Source organism: Tiliqua scincoides, chromosome 1 (genome assembly GCF_035046505.1).
Source record: "Tiliqua scincoides isolate rTilSci1 chromosome 1, rTilSci1.hap2, whole genome shotgun sequence".
In the NCBI taxonomy this organism is placed as follows: domain Eukaryota; kingdom Metazoa; phylum Chordata; class Lepidosauria; order Squamata; family Scincidae; genus Tiliqua; species Tiliqua scincoides.
This window is the reverse complement of record NC_089821.1, coordinates 209,801,581-209,816,210: the sequence shown is the minus strand read 5'-3', so window position 1 is coordinate 209,816,210 and position 14,630 is coordinate 209,801,581. Positions and strand designations below refer to the sequence as shown.

At 45.3% G+C, this 14,630-nt stretch overlaps 1 protein-coding gene across 1 annotated transcript in view; it reads right to left on the bottom strand.

Annotated features, from left to right (window-relative positions):
• The window catches only part of HECA (hdc homolog, cell cycle regulator), a 30,134-nt gene extending 19,575 nt beyond the window's left edge, over window positions 1-10,559 (bottom strand). Inside the window, exon 1 of the mRNA XM_066611242.1 lies at window positions 10,120-10,559. Coding sequence (XP_066467339.1) covers window positions 10,120-10,360 — 241 coding nt within the window. The 5' untranslated portion in view covers window positions 10,361-10,559. The remainder of the gene's footprint in view (window positions 1-10,119) is intronic.
• Window positions 10,560-14,630: the final 4,071 nt, after the last annotated feature.

The following is a 14,630-nucleotide window of genomic DNA, read 5'->3' as shown; positions in this document are numbered from 1 at the left end:
TGACTAACAGAAAACAGGACAATTCCAGCTTCCTGTTAATTTATCTGCAGGCTTGTTATCTGTTCTTCACTGCAGTTTTTTGGTTAAGGAATAAAGTTAAGGAAAAAGCACATGCACTGCAAGCACTACTACAGTAAACAAAGATATTTGTAATGAGCACATGGGGCCACTATTTATATCGCATTCCCCTGTATACATGGTTTTCTTATCTGCTGGGGGGGCGGAACCCCGTGGATACAGGGATCCGCCTGTATCTCTTCTTCCTCAAGCTGATGACACTGCCCATGTGTATTGAGGGAAAGGAAATTAAAGCTGCATGGAATGGCCCTTTCCACTCCAAGGAGCACCGAACTGCGGATACATCTAACAGGGTGGCTCAGTTCAGGCATGTCAAATCATTGTGTGCATTAACTACAGTTTAAAAGTCAACCCACAGTTTGAGCTTCCTCATGCACAAGACAAACCATGTACTAGAGCTTTCATTTTCTGTTCTATAGGCACTCAGCTCCATCAGTTCATTCCTATCCCCATGCTGCTGCAGCCTAAGGCAGAATGACAGTCAGAATTATAGCTTGTCAATTCAGACCATTTGATAAACCATAGCTAACATAAACCACTGTTTTCAATGCATGGTTTCAAAATCTGGTTTGGGGATTAATTGAAAGGAACACTTCAGCCCTTTCCACAGCATAGAAAAAGTTTTGCTTCAATGAGAGAGTTCACGTATAATGGGACACCACAATTCCTTAGTATGAGAATAAGCCAGTGAGAACCACAGAGGTACACACACCACATCGGGCACACTTTCCCTCTTTAGTAGAACATGAGAAGAGGAGAGTGAATGCTTTTGCTTTCAGTATGACGTAAGCCATGTTATGATTTATTCCAACCATCTTTCAGTAAAACACATCAGGATCAAACTATAGTTTCAGACCCTGATTAGTTATCTAACTGTGGTTTGAATTCCTTGGGTTTTATTAAGTGGTTTTCTTCAAACTGAAAGAGGAAGCTTTCATATTTCTCTCACCAGCAACAGAGAAAGGAAGTGGGAGAATGCAAGCACCCAGTTCAATCCCAGGTTCACTTTTGTTGTGAGAAACCATGGTTTCCAATTAAGACTGAATCTGACCAATGGCTTTACAAGACTACTTGAACCAACAATGCCAAATTCTGTACTTAGGTTAAAAAAAATTTTCTGCTGAAAGATCTCTTGGATAAACAAGCAAATTATTTATAGAATTTATATCCCGCCTTTCTATCCAATGAAGGGCACTCAAGGTGGCTCACACTTAAAACCATATTAAAAACATAAAACGTACATATATGTATAAAAGACATTTAAAAATAAAACACAATAAAACCTGGATCCCGAATTAAAATACATTCAAAAAGTGCCATGCCCCCTGGTGTCAGCATAAAAGGCTTCTCTGAATAAAAATGTCTTAAGCCCCAGCCGACAGGACTATAAAGAGGGAGCTGTTCTCAATTCCAGGGGGAGGGAGTTCCACAGACGGGAAGCCACCACAGAGAAGGTTCTCTTTCTTGCCTCCATCCCCCTCACCTCCGCAAGTGGCGGCACAGTCAGAAAGGCCCCCCCCCCGATGACCTGAGAGAATCGGTTGGATTGTGTGGAAGGAGGCAATCCCTCAAATACCCTGGACCCAAGCTGTATAGGGCTTTAAAAGTCAAAACTAGCACTTTGAATTCAGCCCGGAAACAAACTGGCAGCCAATGTAGCCGCCCAGGCAGCAGCCCAACTGAGTCAAATCGACAAGCCCCAGCAACCACACAGGCCACCGCATTCTGCACTAGTTGCAGTTTCCAGACTGCCTTCAGAGGCAGCCCCATGTAGAGCGCGTTACAGTAATCCAATCTGGATGTCACTAGGGCATGGGGCAAGTGGCCAGGTCTGAGTGCCCCAGGTATGGTTGCACTATGGTTTGACTAGTATTAAGAATAACAACATGCAAATTGAAGCTTAAGAGAATAGCACTGAGTACATGCGCATATGCGCTCTTTTTCTCTCTCTCTCTCCAGAAGTTACATGATGTTTATAAACCCAAATCTTTAAAACAAAAATAAATATTGCAGTCTGAGCAATAACATGAACATTAGTTTCTCACAGTGCAATCCTATGCATGTCTACACATAACTATGTCCCACTGAATTCAGTGGAACTTAATCCCATGTAAGTGAGTATAGGATTGCAGCCAGGCACCCCAATCCTAAGATTCCCAGTGCCTGGAGGAACAGGGGTGCAAAAATGTTGACCACTGTTTACTGTGGGAGCCAGGAAACCACCAGAGGTCTCCTCGGGGGAAGGGGACATTCATCCCCTCCACCAAGTAAGGGCACAGGACCCGCAATGGGGCTTCTCAAGTCTGCACCAGCTATTTTGCTAGTGCAGAATTTAGAACCTCCATGTCAGGTTTTCCCGCCTGACATTTCCTATGCTTTATGACATGTTTATAACACTTAGCACCTGCACTGGAGTTCAGTGCTAATGCTAATGGCCCATAGGATTGGGCCCTCAGTTGTCTAACCAAATAGATGATCTCCTATGGAAAAAAAAATGCTATAGGAAGCAAAGAAAACATTTTTAGATTCAGTCCACATTGAACTCAAAGCATAGGCTCTCCAACCCTGTTTTGAAAAACCCTGTCTTGAAAAGATGGCAACTGGGAAATGACCAATGGCAAAATATGCAGTATATGTTTCTGATCTATGCATCATGAAACAAGCACTAAGAGCTGCTATGTTGGGCTTATATGTGGTCAAAAGATTTCGTGAGCCAGATACATGGAACAAAGGCTCTTTAAAGTCTAAAGCAAGAAAACAGAAAAATGTAATATTAATGAATAGCAGGTGTCATTACATATTTTCCAGAATGAGTAAGAATCCATTTATTCCTGAAGTGACAACAAGGACAATTAAAACAGAGAATTATAAAATCAGCACACTGAATGCCTCTTCAGGACAACTTTGCATGTGACCTATATACAGGTGGGGCCTCAGTATCCACAGGGATCTGTTCTTGGGCACCCCCTCCCCTGTGGATAATCAAATCTGCAATTTTCAGCCAGAAGGCGTTCTGAAGCCTACAGAGGCAGCAGGACTTCAAAAAGCCCTCTGTAGGCAACCAGAGCACAGCTGCAGTTCTCTTTGGAGGGCTCAGGTTGGCTCAAGACAGGCTCGGGGGACCCATGTTGAGCCAGATCCACAGATACATAATCCGCAGATACAGAGGCCCCACCTGAAGAGTGAATTTGCAGGTCTGGGGTTATTTCACTAACATGACAAACAAACAAAACCTTACTTGCCAGGGTACGTCAAAGTTTTACAATGCTTTTATCACCTAAAATGGGACTTTCTGTGCAGCAACTATGAAGTAATAAAACAGGCCTTCACAAGTTTACTCCAAATCTGCTATGAACCAATGTAAACATGTTGATACAGTCCTCATGGTATGTCCTGCATCACCTGAAAATTACATTAAGAGTGTTACATTAACACTGCTATGTTAGCTTTCTATAGGTTGGAAACTTATGACATGGGTATTGGGATGAATGGGTATTTGTTGTTTGGATGGCATTTGTGAAGAAGGTACAGGGCCATTAACAGAACTGTACCATATGCTTATTGCCATGTTTGTTTGAATCAGTAGCTTGCCAGTAGAACAGCCCATACAAACACACTACTTCATTCTGTCCTACACAATCCATTTTTTTAAAATAGTTGTCAACTAGGACTTTTAAAATTGTGAGTAGACACATAGGGAAAACCAAAGCACCTCATTAAAAAAGAGACACATGCCCAACTTCATATTATTCCTAATTTTCACCACAAAAAAATTGAGGATGCAGTATACAGCCATATCTTGAATAATACGAGAATTATTCCCGTACTTGAATAATACGAGAATTATTCTCGTACATTCCCAAAAGTTGAGAATTAGATGAAACAGCGTTATAGGAGACATTGTTGATCCAATAAGCAGGAAAAGAGTGCTGATTAGTCCAGAATGTACTGCTCCCATTGGCTAGAATGAACATAAATTATGCCAGCACAAGAAGTGCTGTAACAGATCAGTGTTAAAGGAAGCTGTGTTATGGAAAGTACGGCTGTACTCTTACAATAGTCATGAACAACTACATTTCACGATGGTCTAAACTGGGGGTGCCAAACATAAGGCCCGTGGGCCAAATGTGGCCCCCAGAAGAAATTTATTCAACCCCCATTATAACTGGGTTCTTCCAATGTGATAACTGGACTCTCATACCAGTTAACAAGAATACCAGATAACAAGAATCTCACTTCATATCTTGAAACAACATATCTTGAACAAGATTTGCATATTTTCTCTTCTGTCATTTGCAGCTAATGAGTTTCTATTTCTGGCCATCATCTGCTTAATGATGTCACTTTCTGCTTAATAATGTCACTTCCACCCCTCAGCAGGCACCATGTATGCTAACTTTGGCCCTCTATGAAACCTATGGTCTAACATTAGAGAAAGCAGTAGTGGCAGGATTCAGAAATTGATTTCCCAAGTACTCGGTAGTCTTCTTTATAACAAAGACAGGTTAATGATCCATAAAATATGGACTGACAGTCTTATTCCAGATCTGGAATACCAAGTGCCTCTAACATTTTTTGTCCATGTTAACATAATATTGCAGTACAATTAAGCAGGTTATAGCATATATTAACTTTGCCCCACAAAGAAATCTTATGCACGTCTGCTAAGAAGTAAGCCCCATTTCATTAATTGGGGCTTACACCCATGTAAATATGCATAAGACTGTAGCCTCAATTACCATGTTGCTGAAGCACTCCATAAGTCAGACATAATGCTAGTTCACAAGAGCACCATCATGATGATGCAACATCAAGTGGTAACACTTGCATATGTGAACAAGCCATCACATGTCATGTGTCACAAAGAACTTTCACATCGTCTCAGGCACTGCATTTTGTTTTAATATTGCCTGCACATTTAGCTGTGAATCAAGTGTTCAGAAATCTAGTCATACAAACATTCATGTGAATTACCCACCAGCTCATTAATTTCAGGTGAAAGGAACACAAATAACTACATCAGCCATTTTCAACCACTGCACCATGGCACCCTGGTGCAGCACGAATGGTCTGCAGGTGTGCCATGGGAGTTTGAGGGAGGGTCATTTATTAATAGGGCCATTGGGAGATGTGAGCCCCCCACCAACAGCACAGTGTGCCTTGTCAATTGTCAAAAAACTTATGGTGTGCCTTGACAATTTTAGTACCTTGGCAGTGTGCCCTGAGACGACAAAGGTTGAAAATCACTGAACTACATGATACACCCAAATGCTTGAGAACTGAGAATCAACTTAAAAATATTTAAGGTGAGTGTGCATGAAATGGAGACAAGCTCCTTATAAAACTACTTAATACTGAGTCATACCATTAGGCCATCTTTGGGCTTCAGGTGCCAGGCACCCAATCTTAGACCTTCAGCATGCAAAGCAGGTGCACAACCACTGAGCTTTGCACGCTAGGCAAGTGAGAGGTTAACAGCTTCTTCACATGTGAAGACTCAACCAGAACTGAGCCCTTTTGGGACAGGGAGCCATTTAGTTATTTGATTTTTCTCTGTAAACCGCTTTGTGAACTTCTGGTTGAAAAGCAGTATATAAATACTGTTAATAATAATAATAATAATAATAATAATAATAATAATAATAACTGTATCAAAAAAGTAGGGCTGTATCCAACTTTGCACATGCGACTGTTTCCAATTACACATAACATACATACATATTTCCAATACTGTATATGGCAAGTACCAAATTAGAGGTGGTGCAATATTTATTTATTTAAAATATGCACGTGTCCCCTCTTGACCTCCCCAATAGGAAGTGCCAAAGGCAGCTTAATGTATTTTTCTGTGTACAGTATTAGTAGTACTTTCGCCAAGGGGATCACAATTACAATATGATTGCTCTAAAATTCTTGCACACAAAGTTCTAGTCCTTGAAAATCTTGATATATCAACTAATCCAGGGGTGCTCAATAGGTGGATCGCGATCTACCGGTAGATCGCAAGGCAAAATGAGTAGATCACGGAGCCCTGTCTCTCCAAACTGTTAATATGTCAGTTTCGTCTAGTGACTAGACAAAACTGACATATTTAGCTGACACTAAACTGAAACTGACACTTTAGCTGCTCTTCAGGCATGCAGCAACAAAACTGACTAGACTCTATAGTCAGTTTCATCAGTTTTGTGGCGCTGCATGCAGGAGCTAAAGTGGGCGGCCGCGGGAGGGAGGTGTCTGTCAGACGCTTCCTTCCCCCCTGGTAGATCTCCGGGCCTTGCTGGGTTTCAAAGTAGCTCTCGAGCCAAAAAAGTGTGAGCACCCCTGAACTAATCCATGCTGAGAGAGAGACACAAGTACCATGGTGTTTTTTTAATTTACCTTTTCACTGCAGCAGCTCCCATCAAACCACAAACATTTTTAAACAGTCATACCTTCCAGTGGTGGGCCTGGAGGATGGGTGGGGGCAAATGCCGAGTGCTGCATCCACATGGCACTCCAGACCAGGCAGGGGGCCTTCCAAGGCTTCCGATGTGATCGTAAGCAGTACTTCCAGGAAACCAGAAGTGTGTTTAAGAACATGGGGAAGCTTCAGAAGGATTTCCCCAGTCATATAGGCTGATGGGTTCTGAGCTGTCTGTGACAGATCAGGGGTGATGGTGGACAGGTCAATGAAAGTGTTGACCCAGTGTGCAGCGGCAGTGAAGAAGGCCAATTCTATGCTTGGGATCATTAGAAAAGGTATTGAGAACAAAACGGCTAATTTTATAATGTCGTTGTACAAATCTATGGTAAGGCCACACCTGGAGTATTGTGTCCAGTTCTGGTCGCCGTACCTCAAAAAAGACATGGTGGAAATGGAAAAGGTGCAAAAGAGAGCGACTAAGCTGGTTACTGGGCTGGGGCACCTTCCTTATGAGGAAAGGCTATGGTGTTTGGGACCTCTTCAGTCTAGAAAGGAAACGCCTGAGGGGAGACATGATTGAGACATACAAAATTAGGATAAAGTGGATAGAGAGATGCTCTTTACACTCTCACATAACACCAGAACCAGGGGACATACACTAAAATTGAGTGTTCGGAGAGTTAGAACAGACAAAAGAAAATATTTCTTTACTCGGCATGTGGTTGGTCTGTGGAACTCCTTGCCACAGGATGTGGTAACGGCATATGGCCTGGATGCCTTTAAAAGGGGATTGGACAGGTTTCTGGAGGAAAAATCCATTACGGGTTACAAGCCATGATGTGTATGTGCAACCTCCTGATTTTAGAAATGGGCTATGTCAGAAGGCCAGATGCAAGGGAGGGCACCAAGATGAGGTCTCTTGTTATCTGGTGTGCTCTCTGGGGCATTTGGTGGGCCGCTGTGAGATACAGGAAGCTGGACTAGATGGGCCTATGGCCTGATCCAGTGGGGTTGTTCTTATGTTCCCAGCATTGTGTGAGGCTGTGCTGCATTTGGTAGGTATGGGGGCAGCATTGTGGACCTTTGCCCTGGGCCATGGCTAGGAGCAGGTTAGTTACTGATACCTTCTTCCTTTAGCTTTCTTTTGTATTGATTTGTTACAGCATGCTTTCTTCCAAAGAGACTGACAGTCATCCTAGCCAAAGGGAGCAATGTATTCCGGGTGAATCAGCATCCATTTCCTGTCCATCAGATTGCCACTGTCTCCAATTCAACTGTTTCACACAGTGCTCTACTTTTGGAGAACACATCCCCTGTGCTAGTCAAGGTATTGCTGCATAGGGAGCTTAGAACACAGCTATTCTCCACAAATGCAGGAAACAAAGGCTTTCTTAAAGTCTTAAAAGTCAAAGATGAACTACTGTACTAGATTTGAGTCTCTTTTTCCTTATCTCCTCACTTCCGCTCCTTTTAATATTTTCACCATAACACTTTCAAACATATTCCTGCCACTATGCGGGTGAGAAGCATCTTGGAACATGCAAACTGGAATTCTCCAGATTCCAGAAAGAGCCTACAAGAAGCCACAGAAGTGTTTTGATGATTGCCAGGCAACCTCTGGATCACCAGTAAAAAAATTTTTCTCAAACAACAAAATAAAAAAAAGCCCCAGTAACAAGCATGTCAGTATTGTATCTGGATAAAGATGCTCTAACACAAAACCAAGTCTTGCTTGGAAAACACATGGGCTGAGCTAACAACTGGAAGTGGATGATGGGCCATAGCATTCCACCAATTTTGGAAGCTGATATATTAAGGCTTCAATCCTATACACACTTAACTGAGAGTAATCCGCAATGAATACAATTGGACTTACTTCAGAGAAAACATGTACAGGACTAAGCGGTTCCAGCATAATATTTTTAATGGAAGCAGTATATAAGCAGCAAAGGGAGCATATCTCCCTCTTGCTCACCCACCCTGGGCTCAATCACTCAGACTGAGCCCTACCAGTTTGTGGACAAAGAAACAGTCTGGGAACATATCCTTACTGAGATGCAAAAATAGCCATCCCTACACACATGCAGCAGAGGCCTCCTCCAAATGTGTTGAACATCAGCATCCACATCCTAAATTTAGTACAAACTATCAGATTGCTATATTCTGTCAGTAATGGGCACTGTGCCGAAAGCTCCTCCTAGGTGAATGCAGATTTCAATGTTGTTTGACTGAAGGAGTACATTAAAAATCTGGAGACTCTGGGGTTAGTTCTACTGTCTAGCAGTGTTGTAGGCAATAACACAGAAGTAACCATTCCTTGGTAAAAGATTCTTATGGCAGTGATTCCCAAACTTTCATTCAAGAGACTGACAGTAAGAACCTTGCTTGCTCACACAGCTACCTTACCCTCTTTCTGGCTGCCATTTGCCTTGAGCACAGAACAATGGATGAGGTGCCTTTCCCCCCACATTTATCCTTCTTGAAATCAGTATCTCTACTCTTTCCCCATAATATATGAACCCCATTCCTTCCAAAACTGAAGGAATCATAGACTTAGAGGAATACAACCTTTTCAAGGTGGAGGGAAGAAGATGAAAATTACTTCTTGCACTTCATTACAATGAGTACACACACACACACACACACACACACACACACACACACACACACGGGCATGAAAATATGAAGCTGCTTTGCAATGAAGTTGTGCACCATCTGTTTGCTTAACACAATACTGTTTACTTCGATCTGCAGCAGCTCTCCCAAAACATCAGGATCAACCAACTGAATTAGAAGAAATACATTTGGCTGCTGCGCTGCCTGGTACTGTACTGCAAACTATAGGCCCATGGTTATAAAGCATGTATAGACTAGCAGCAGTGCATATTCATGTGCTCAACCGTTCCACTGCCCCTCCTACTTTAGCAAAGTGGCACACTACTACCCTATGCCTTAACTCATCTCTGCCAGCATGTCCTACATGCCCTATCTGTACCTACATGCCCCTATATGTTGTGTGTGTGCATCCATGGGCACAGATGGTTAAAACAGGATGGGTGAAGTATAGGTACCTCAGCAGGTTGGACTCTCTCAGCAGTTGCGCTATGAGCCAAGGGAGTGCTTTGGCGAAGGAGCACTGCAGCCTAAGGCTGCAATCATATTCACACTTTCCTGGGAGTAAGCCCACTGACACTGATGGGGCTTACTTCTGAGTAGACATGCCTAGGCTTGGCCTGCCAATGGTTTCTGGAGCCCTGGCCTGGCCAGAAGCGAGGGCCAAAGGATGGAGAGGCCCGGGCGCTGGAAAGGCCAGGACCCTCACGGCTCCCCTTCCCCTGCCCGCCCAGCAGAGCGACAAGCGTGGTTTGGGGCCACGTGCTTGGCCACCTCTCCTCGGCCAGCGACGGCCTCCAGCAGCCCCGAGGAGCAGGCGGCAGGAGGGCCTGGGCGCGCCGGCGGAGGGCCAGGAGCGGGCCCCGCTTCCCTTCCGCCCGCCGCCTCCATCCCGGCCTCGCTCGCATCCCTGGGCCGCTGCGCCATCGAAGGCCCGGCCAGCCCGCCGCGAGGCAGGAGGGAGGCCAGCCAGCCGGCCAGCGAGGAGCAGCTGCCCCGCCGCGCGCCGCCGCCCTGCCCCTCACCGTTCTTGGCGTCCCCCGAAGCCGAGCCCCCCGCCGCCGCCGCCGCCGCCGCTCCCCCGCAGCCGCCCGCGCCTCCTGCGGCCGCGGCCGGCCCGCCGGCCCCGGCCGCAGCCGCGGCGGCCAGCGCTCCCCCGGCGCTCGCTGCCCCCGCCGCCGCCGCCAGGGCTCCATTTTCCTGCTCGTCCCCGCTGCTGTTGGCGCGCTTGTTCTTCTTGCCCTTGCTGCTCTTCTGGTTCGGCATCGCCGAGGGAGCGGCGGAGGGTCTCGCTGCTGCCACTCCCGGTCTACTGCAGCTCCATTGTCGGGCGCAGGAGCGAGCTGCCTACCCGGCCACGCACGGCATGCACACCCCGCACGGCCGCGGGAAGGGGCCGCGCGGCGGAAAGGCGTGTCTCCTCCGCGCTTGTTTTGGTTCTGCTGCTGCTGCTGCTGCTGCTGCCGCTGCCGCCCAGCTCCGCTCCCCGCCAGGCCCTGGTGACAGTGGGAAGCCCGGAGCGAGTGGAGGGAAGGGGAGGAGGAAGGCGCGGCTCAGAGGCTGGGCTAGCAGCAGCAGCAGCAGCAGCAACAGGGGGGCGCTGAGAGCCCAGCCTACGCACGTCTACTCAGACGTAAGTCGCACTTTAGTCAGCGGGGCTTACTCCCAGGTAAGTGTGGACAGGACTGCAGCCTAAGGCCCTAGTTGGGAAAGAGCAGCAGCAGGGGGGCGCTTAGAGTCCAACCCTAGGCATGTCTACTCAGAAGTAAGTTGCATGCTAGTCAATGGGGCTTACTCCCAGGTAAGTGTGGATAGGATCACAGCCTAACAGCCCAATCCTAGGCATGTCTACTCAGAAGGAAGCCCCATTGAGTACAATGGGGCTTACTCCCAGGAAAGCATACGTCGGATTGCACCCTAAGGCCCTAGTCAGGAAAGAGCAGCAGGGAGGCGCTAAGAGCCCTGGCAAGCCTGGCTGGGGCTGTCCTGGATCTGTGTGCGGGTCTTCCAAAGGAGGGGACTCTCACTGGATGTCAGTCTGGTCCACCCTATCAGGGATTAAGCAGGGGAATGATGCAGGATCAGGAGTCCCTTGCAGTGCAATCCTTGGCACGTTCACTTAGAAATAAGGCTTGCTCAGTTCAGTGGGGCCTATTGTCAGGGAAGGGTTGTGCAGGATTGCAGTTTAACTAGGTTAGTGATAAGAACCAGGAAGGTATTAGAGACTACTAGGTTACTGAGGAAATTCAAAAGTGTGATTTTGTGTGTGTGTCACACATGGAAACTATGATACTTGTGGGGTTATATCTTGCTGCAGGGCAAAATCGCATCACTTGATGTAGGAGATATAGTGGTGCAATTTAAAACAGAAAAAGTCTAACAGTGAAAATTGTATGTGAAAGTGAAACTGTTTTCAGGCACAACCCTATGAAAACATTTCTTGGTGTTTTCAAAGAGTGAACTGGTTTGGTTTCCCAGAAACTAGAAAGGTACAACTGAGTGAACTTTTGAAGACATTGGCAGGGTTTTTTTTTTCTTTTTACTATTTTTTTTTTAGAAAAAAAATTCTGATAAACTCATCAGCATTCAGTTCGAAGGCAATAGGAATTACCTTAAGAAGATAAAATGCATTGTGTGTAATATGTAGCACAAGTCTATGGCTAGTTGCTGAAAAATACAGTACTACAGTTTTCAATAGGGCTTACCTCCAAGTTGGTGTGATAAGAATTGTTATTATTGTTGCAATAGATAGCATTCGTTTCATAAAATAGTACTATCTGGTAATTTTATATTTTACATTGGCAAGTGGACAAAAAATAAATTCTGAAAAAAGAGAACCAGAAATATTATGTTAAATTTTATACTCTAAATTGTAAATAAAGCTTTACGTTATCACACAGAAAGGGAACAAATTTCTATTTCTAGTAAAAATGCCTTGCAGCACTATCCCATGTACAACTTTACTCAGGCCCCCTGATACTGGAGAGACACCATCTGTGATGTGACCAGTCTGCAAGGCACTTTGCCAACAAAGTCACTCATATTTGAATTTTGGCATTGGATGTCATCTATGATATTCTTCAGGCATCTGTGTGATTTTGGGCACAATCCTAATCAGGTCTACTCAGAAGTTAATCCTATTTTGTTAAATGGGACTCTCAGGAAAGTGTGGTTAGGATTGCAGCCTTTGATGGATACATTTTGCATACATACACACAATTTATTCAGTCTGAGGATATGGACAGGATTCTTGGAAACATAAGGCTTACCACATACCCATTTGATCCTTGCCCAGTCTGGCTGCTTGTAACAGACAGGTCTGGTGGTGTGGGTGGAAGCAGTGGTGAATGTTCCTTGAGCATATTTTGTCACTCCTCGAGGAGGCTAGAATGCAATCACCATTGAAAAAGCCATCACTGTATCTTGGAACTCAGATAATATTCTGTCAGTATCAAATCCACCATTGCCAGGTAAGGTGATTGGATAGATAGGGATGACCCAACTTAAGGTTTTTCTGGATAATACTGATATCATTATAAACCAGGGTTCGGTCCTGGTTACAGGACTGAAATAGCCTTGATTGCTGTGCTTGATTACACACTTAACAGAGAGAGTGTCTCCCCTCCCATTCAGTTCTGATAATCACATGGGGGTTTAAAAGTAGGTTTAGCACATCTGTAGAGGAGCAGTTCAAGAAGGGAGAGGAGGTAGGATGTGTATGTACTGTGAGCTGGTTCACCATGGAGCCTGTTCAGGCTGGAAAGTAAAGTATTGTCCAAACCAGCCCATTAGGCTCTAACTTGGGATGTGTTGTTTAGCAATAGTAGTAACCATATGGGAGCCTGATCATAGCACAGAAGTGAGGAGGTATTTAATCCTTTAGTTCTGTGTCATAGTCCCACCCAAAATCACCCTTCTGATTTTGAACCTCCAAAGATGCCATTTTCTGCAAAGACACATTAGGGGTTGCAGTGCATTTTTTCTGCTGATACAATACATTCTTTACAATAGAGGGCTCATAACCTTTGACAAGGTCAACCCTGAACTGGGATCCAGGTAAACTACAATTGAATATCTCGCTGAGTTATGCCTGTGATACATGTGTGAGCTTTGTCACGTCTCTAAGGGAAGGCCACAAATCTCTTGCCCACAGAAGTCTTTCCTTCCTGTTTTTGAAAAAATTCTCCAGATTTTTAAGGCGGCAAGCACTCCTGACAGAAACTGCTATTAGGAATGAATGTCAGAGGTCTCTCTTTGGGATAGACTGTAAGAACAACAGGAAGCTTGGCCAGATTCCTTTTTTAACCATCACCCATTTACAGACAAAGGGCCCAGTCCTATCCAACTTTCCAGCACTGAAACCACCACAGTGCAGCCCTGAGGTAATAGAACAAACATTCTATTAAGGAGGCTTCTGTGAATTCCCTGTGACCCACAGGATGCAGTGCATGCCACATTTGCACAGCTGCATAAGAGCTGGAAATTTGGATAGGATTGGGCCCAAAAGAAAGTTCTGTTTGTTTTGAAAGGTAACTGCTTACCCCAGATAGATTTTGTGGTATTTACAATTTAACCCCAAGGAAATTTAATGGTACTCTGTTTAATTATCAGCTATGTCATAATACATAGTACACCACCTCATGGCCTGTAAACACAAATAGAAACACACAAACACATATGCATGGTTTTGACTAAGATTTGCTGTACAGGCCTGTGCATGTCTACTCAACAGTAAGTCCTTTTGAATTTAGTGGGACTTATGCCCAGGTAAGTGTGTTAGGGTCCAATCCTATCCAACTTTCCAGCTGTGATCCAGCCATACCAATGGAGCATGCACTACATCCTGCAGTACTCACTGAGGCCTCCTCAAGGTAATTTGTTCCCTTACTTTTGGGCTGCATTGCGGCTGCATTAGTGCTGGAATTTTGGATAGGATTGTACTCTAAGGGATTCAGGGCCCAATCCTAAACAGTGCATGCTGACTTACCGCCAGCATGCATTCTTGCAAACATGCCATAAAGCACATTTGTGAGCCCTTAGCACCAGTGTTCCACTCGTTCTCTACCACTCAACGGTTGCCCAAACCACCAGGCAGTGGAGAGGTAGGTGGGGGGATGGAGAGGAGGCATTCCGGGGTGGGAGGAGGCAGGGAGAGGGCGGGAGGGAAGCATGCCGGGGGAGGGAGCAAGGTGAGACCAGTGGAACTCAGCTCCACTGGATCCTGAGCTCCGTGTTGGGCTGCACAGCCCGACATGGAGGCTCTTGATTCTACAGCAGCCCAAGGGCTGCCATAGAATCGAGTAGTCCATTGCAGGGTTACTTCCCTTTCCCTGATGAAAGTCCTGTTCCCCCAAGGAGCTAGCAGCAGCAGCCCTGTTCCGCACAGTCCTAGCAGAACGGACAGCTCAGGACTGGGCTGCCTGTAATGTCCCAAAAGCAGAACTACCCTGTCTTTTAGATCAGTTTGGGTCAACAACTATGACTAACACATGACTAACACCTCACTCTTAAGCCGCTCTGCAATTACACCTTTGCA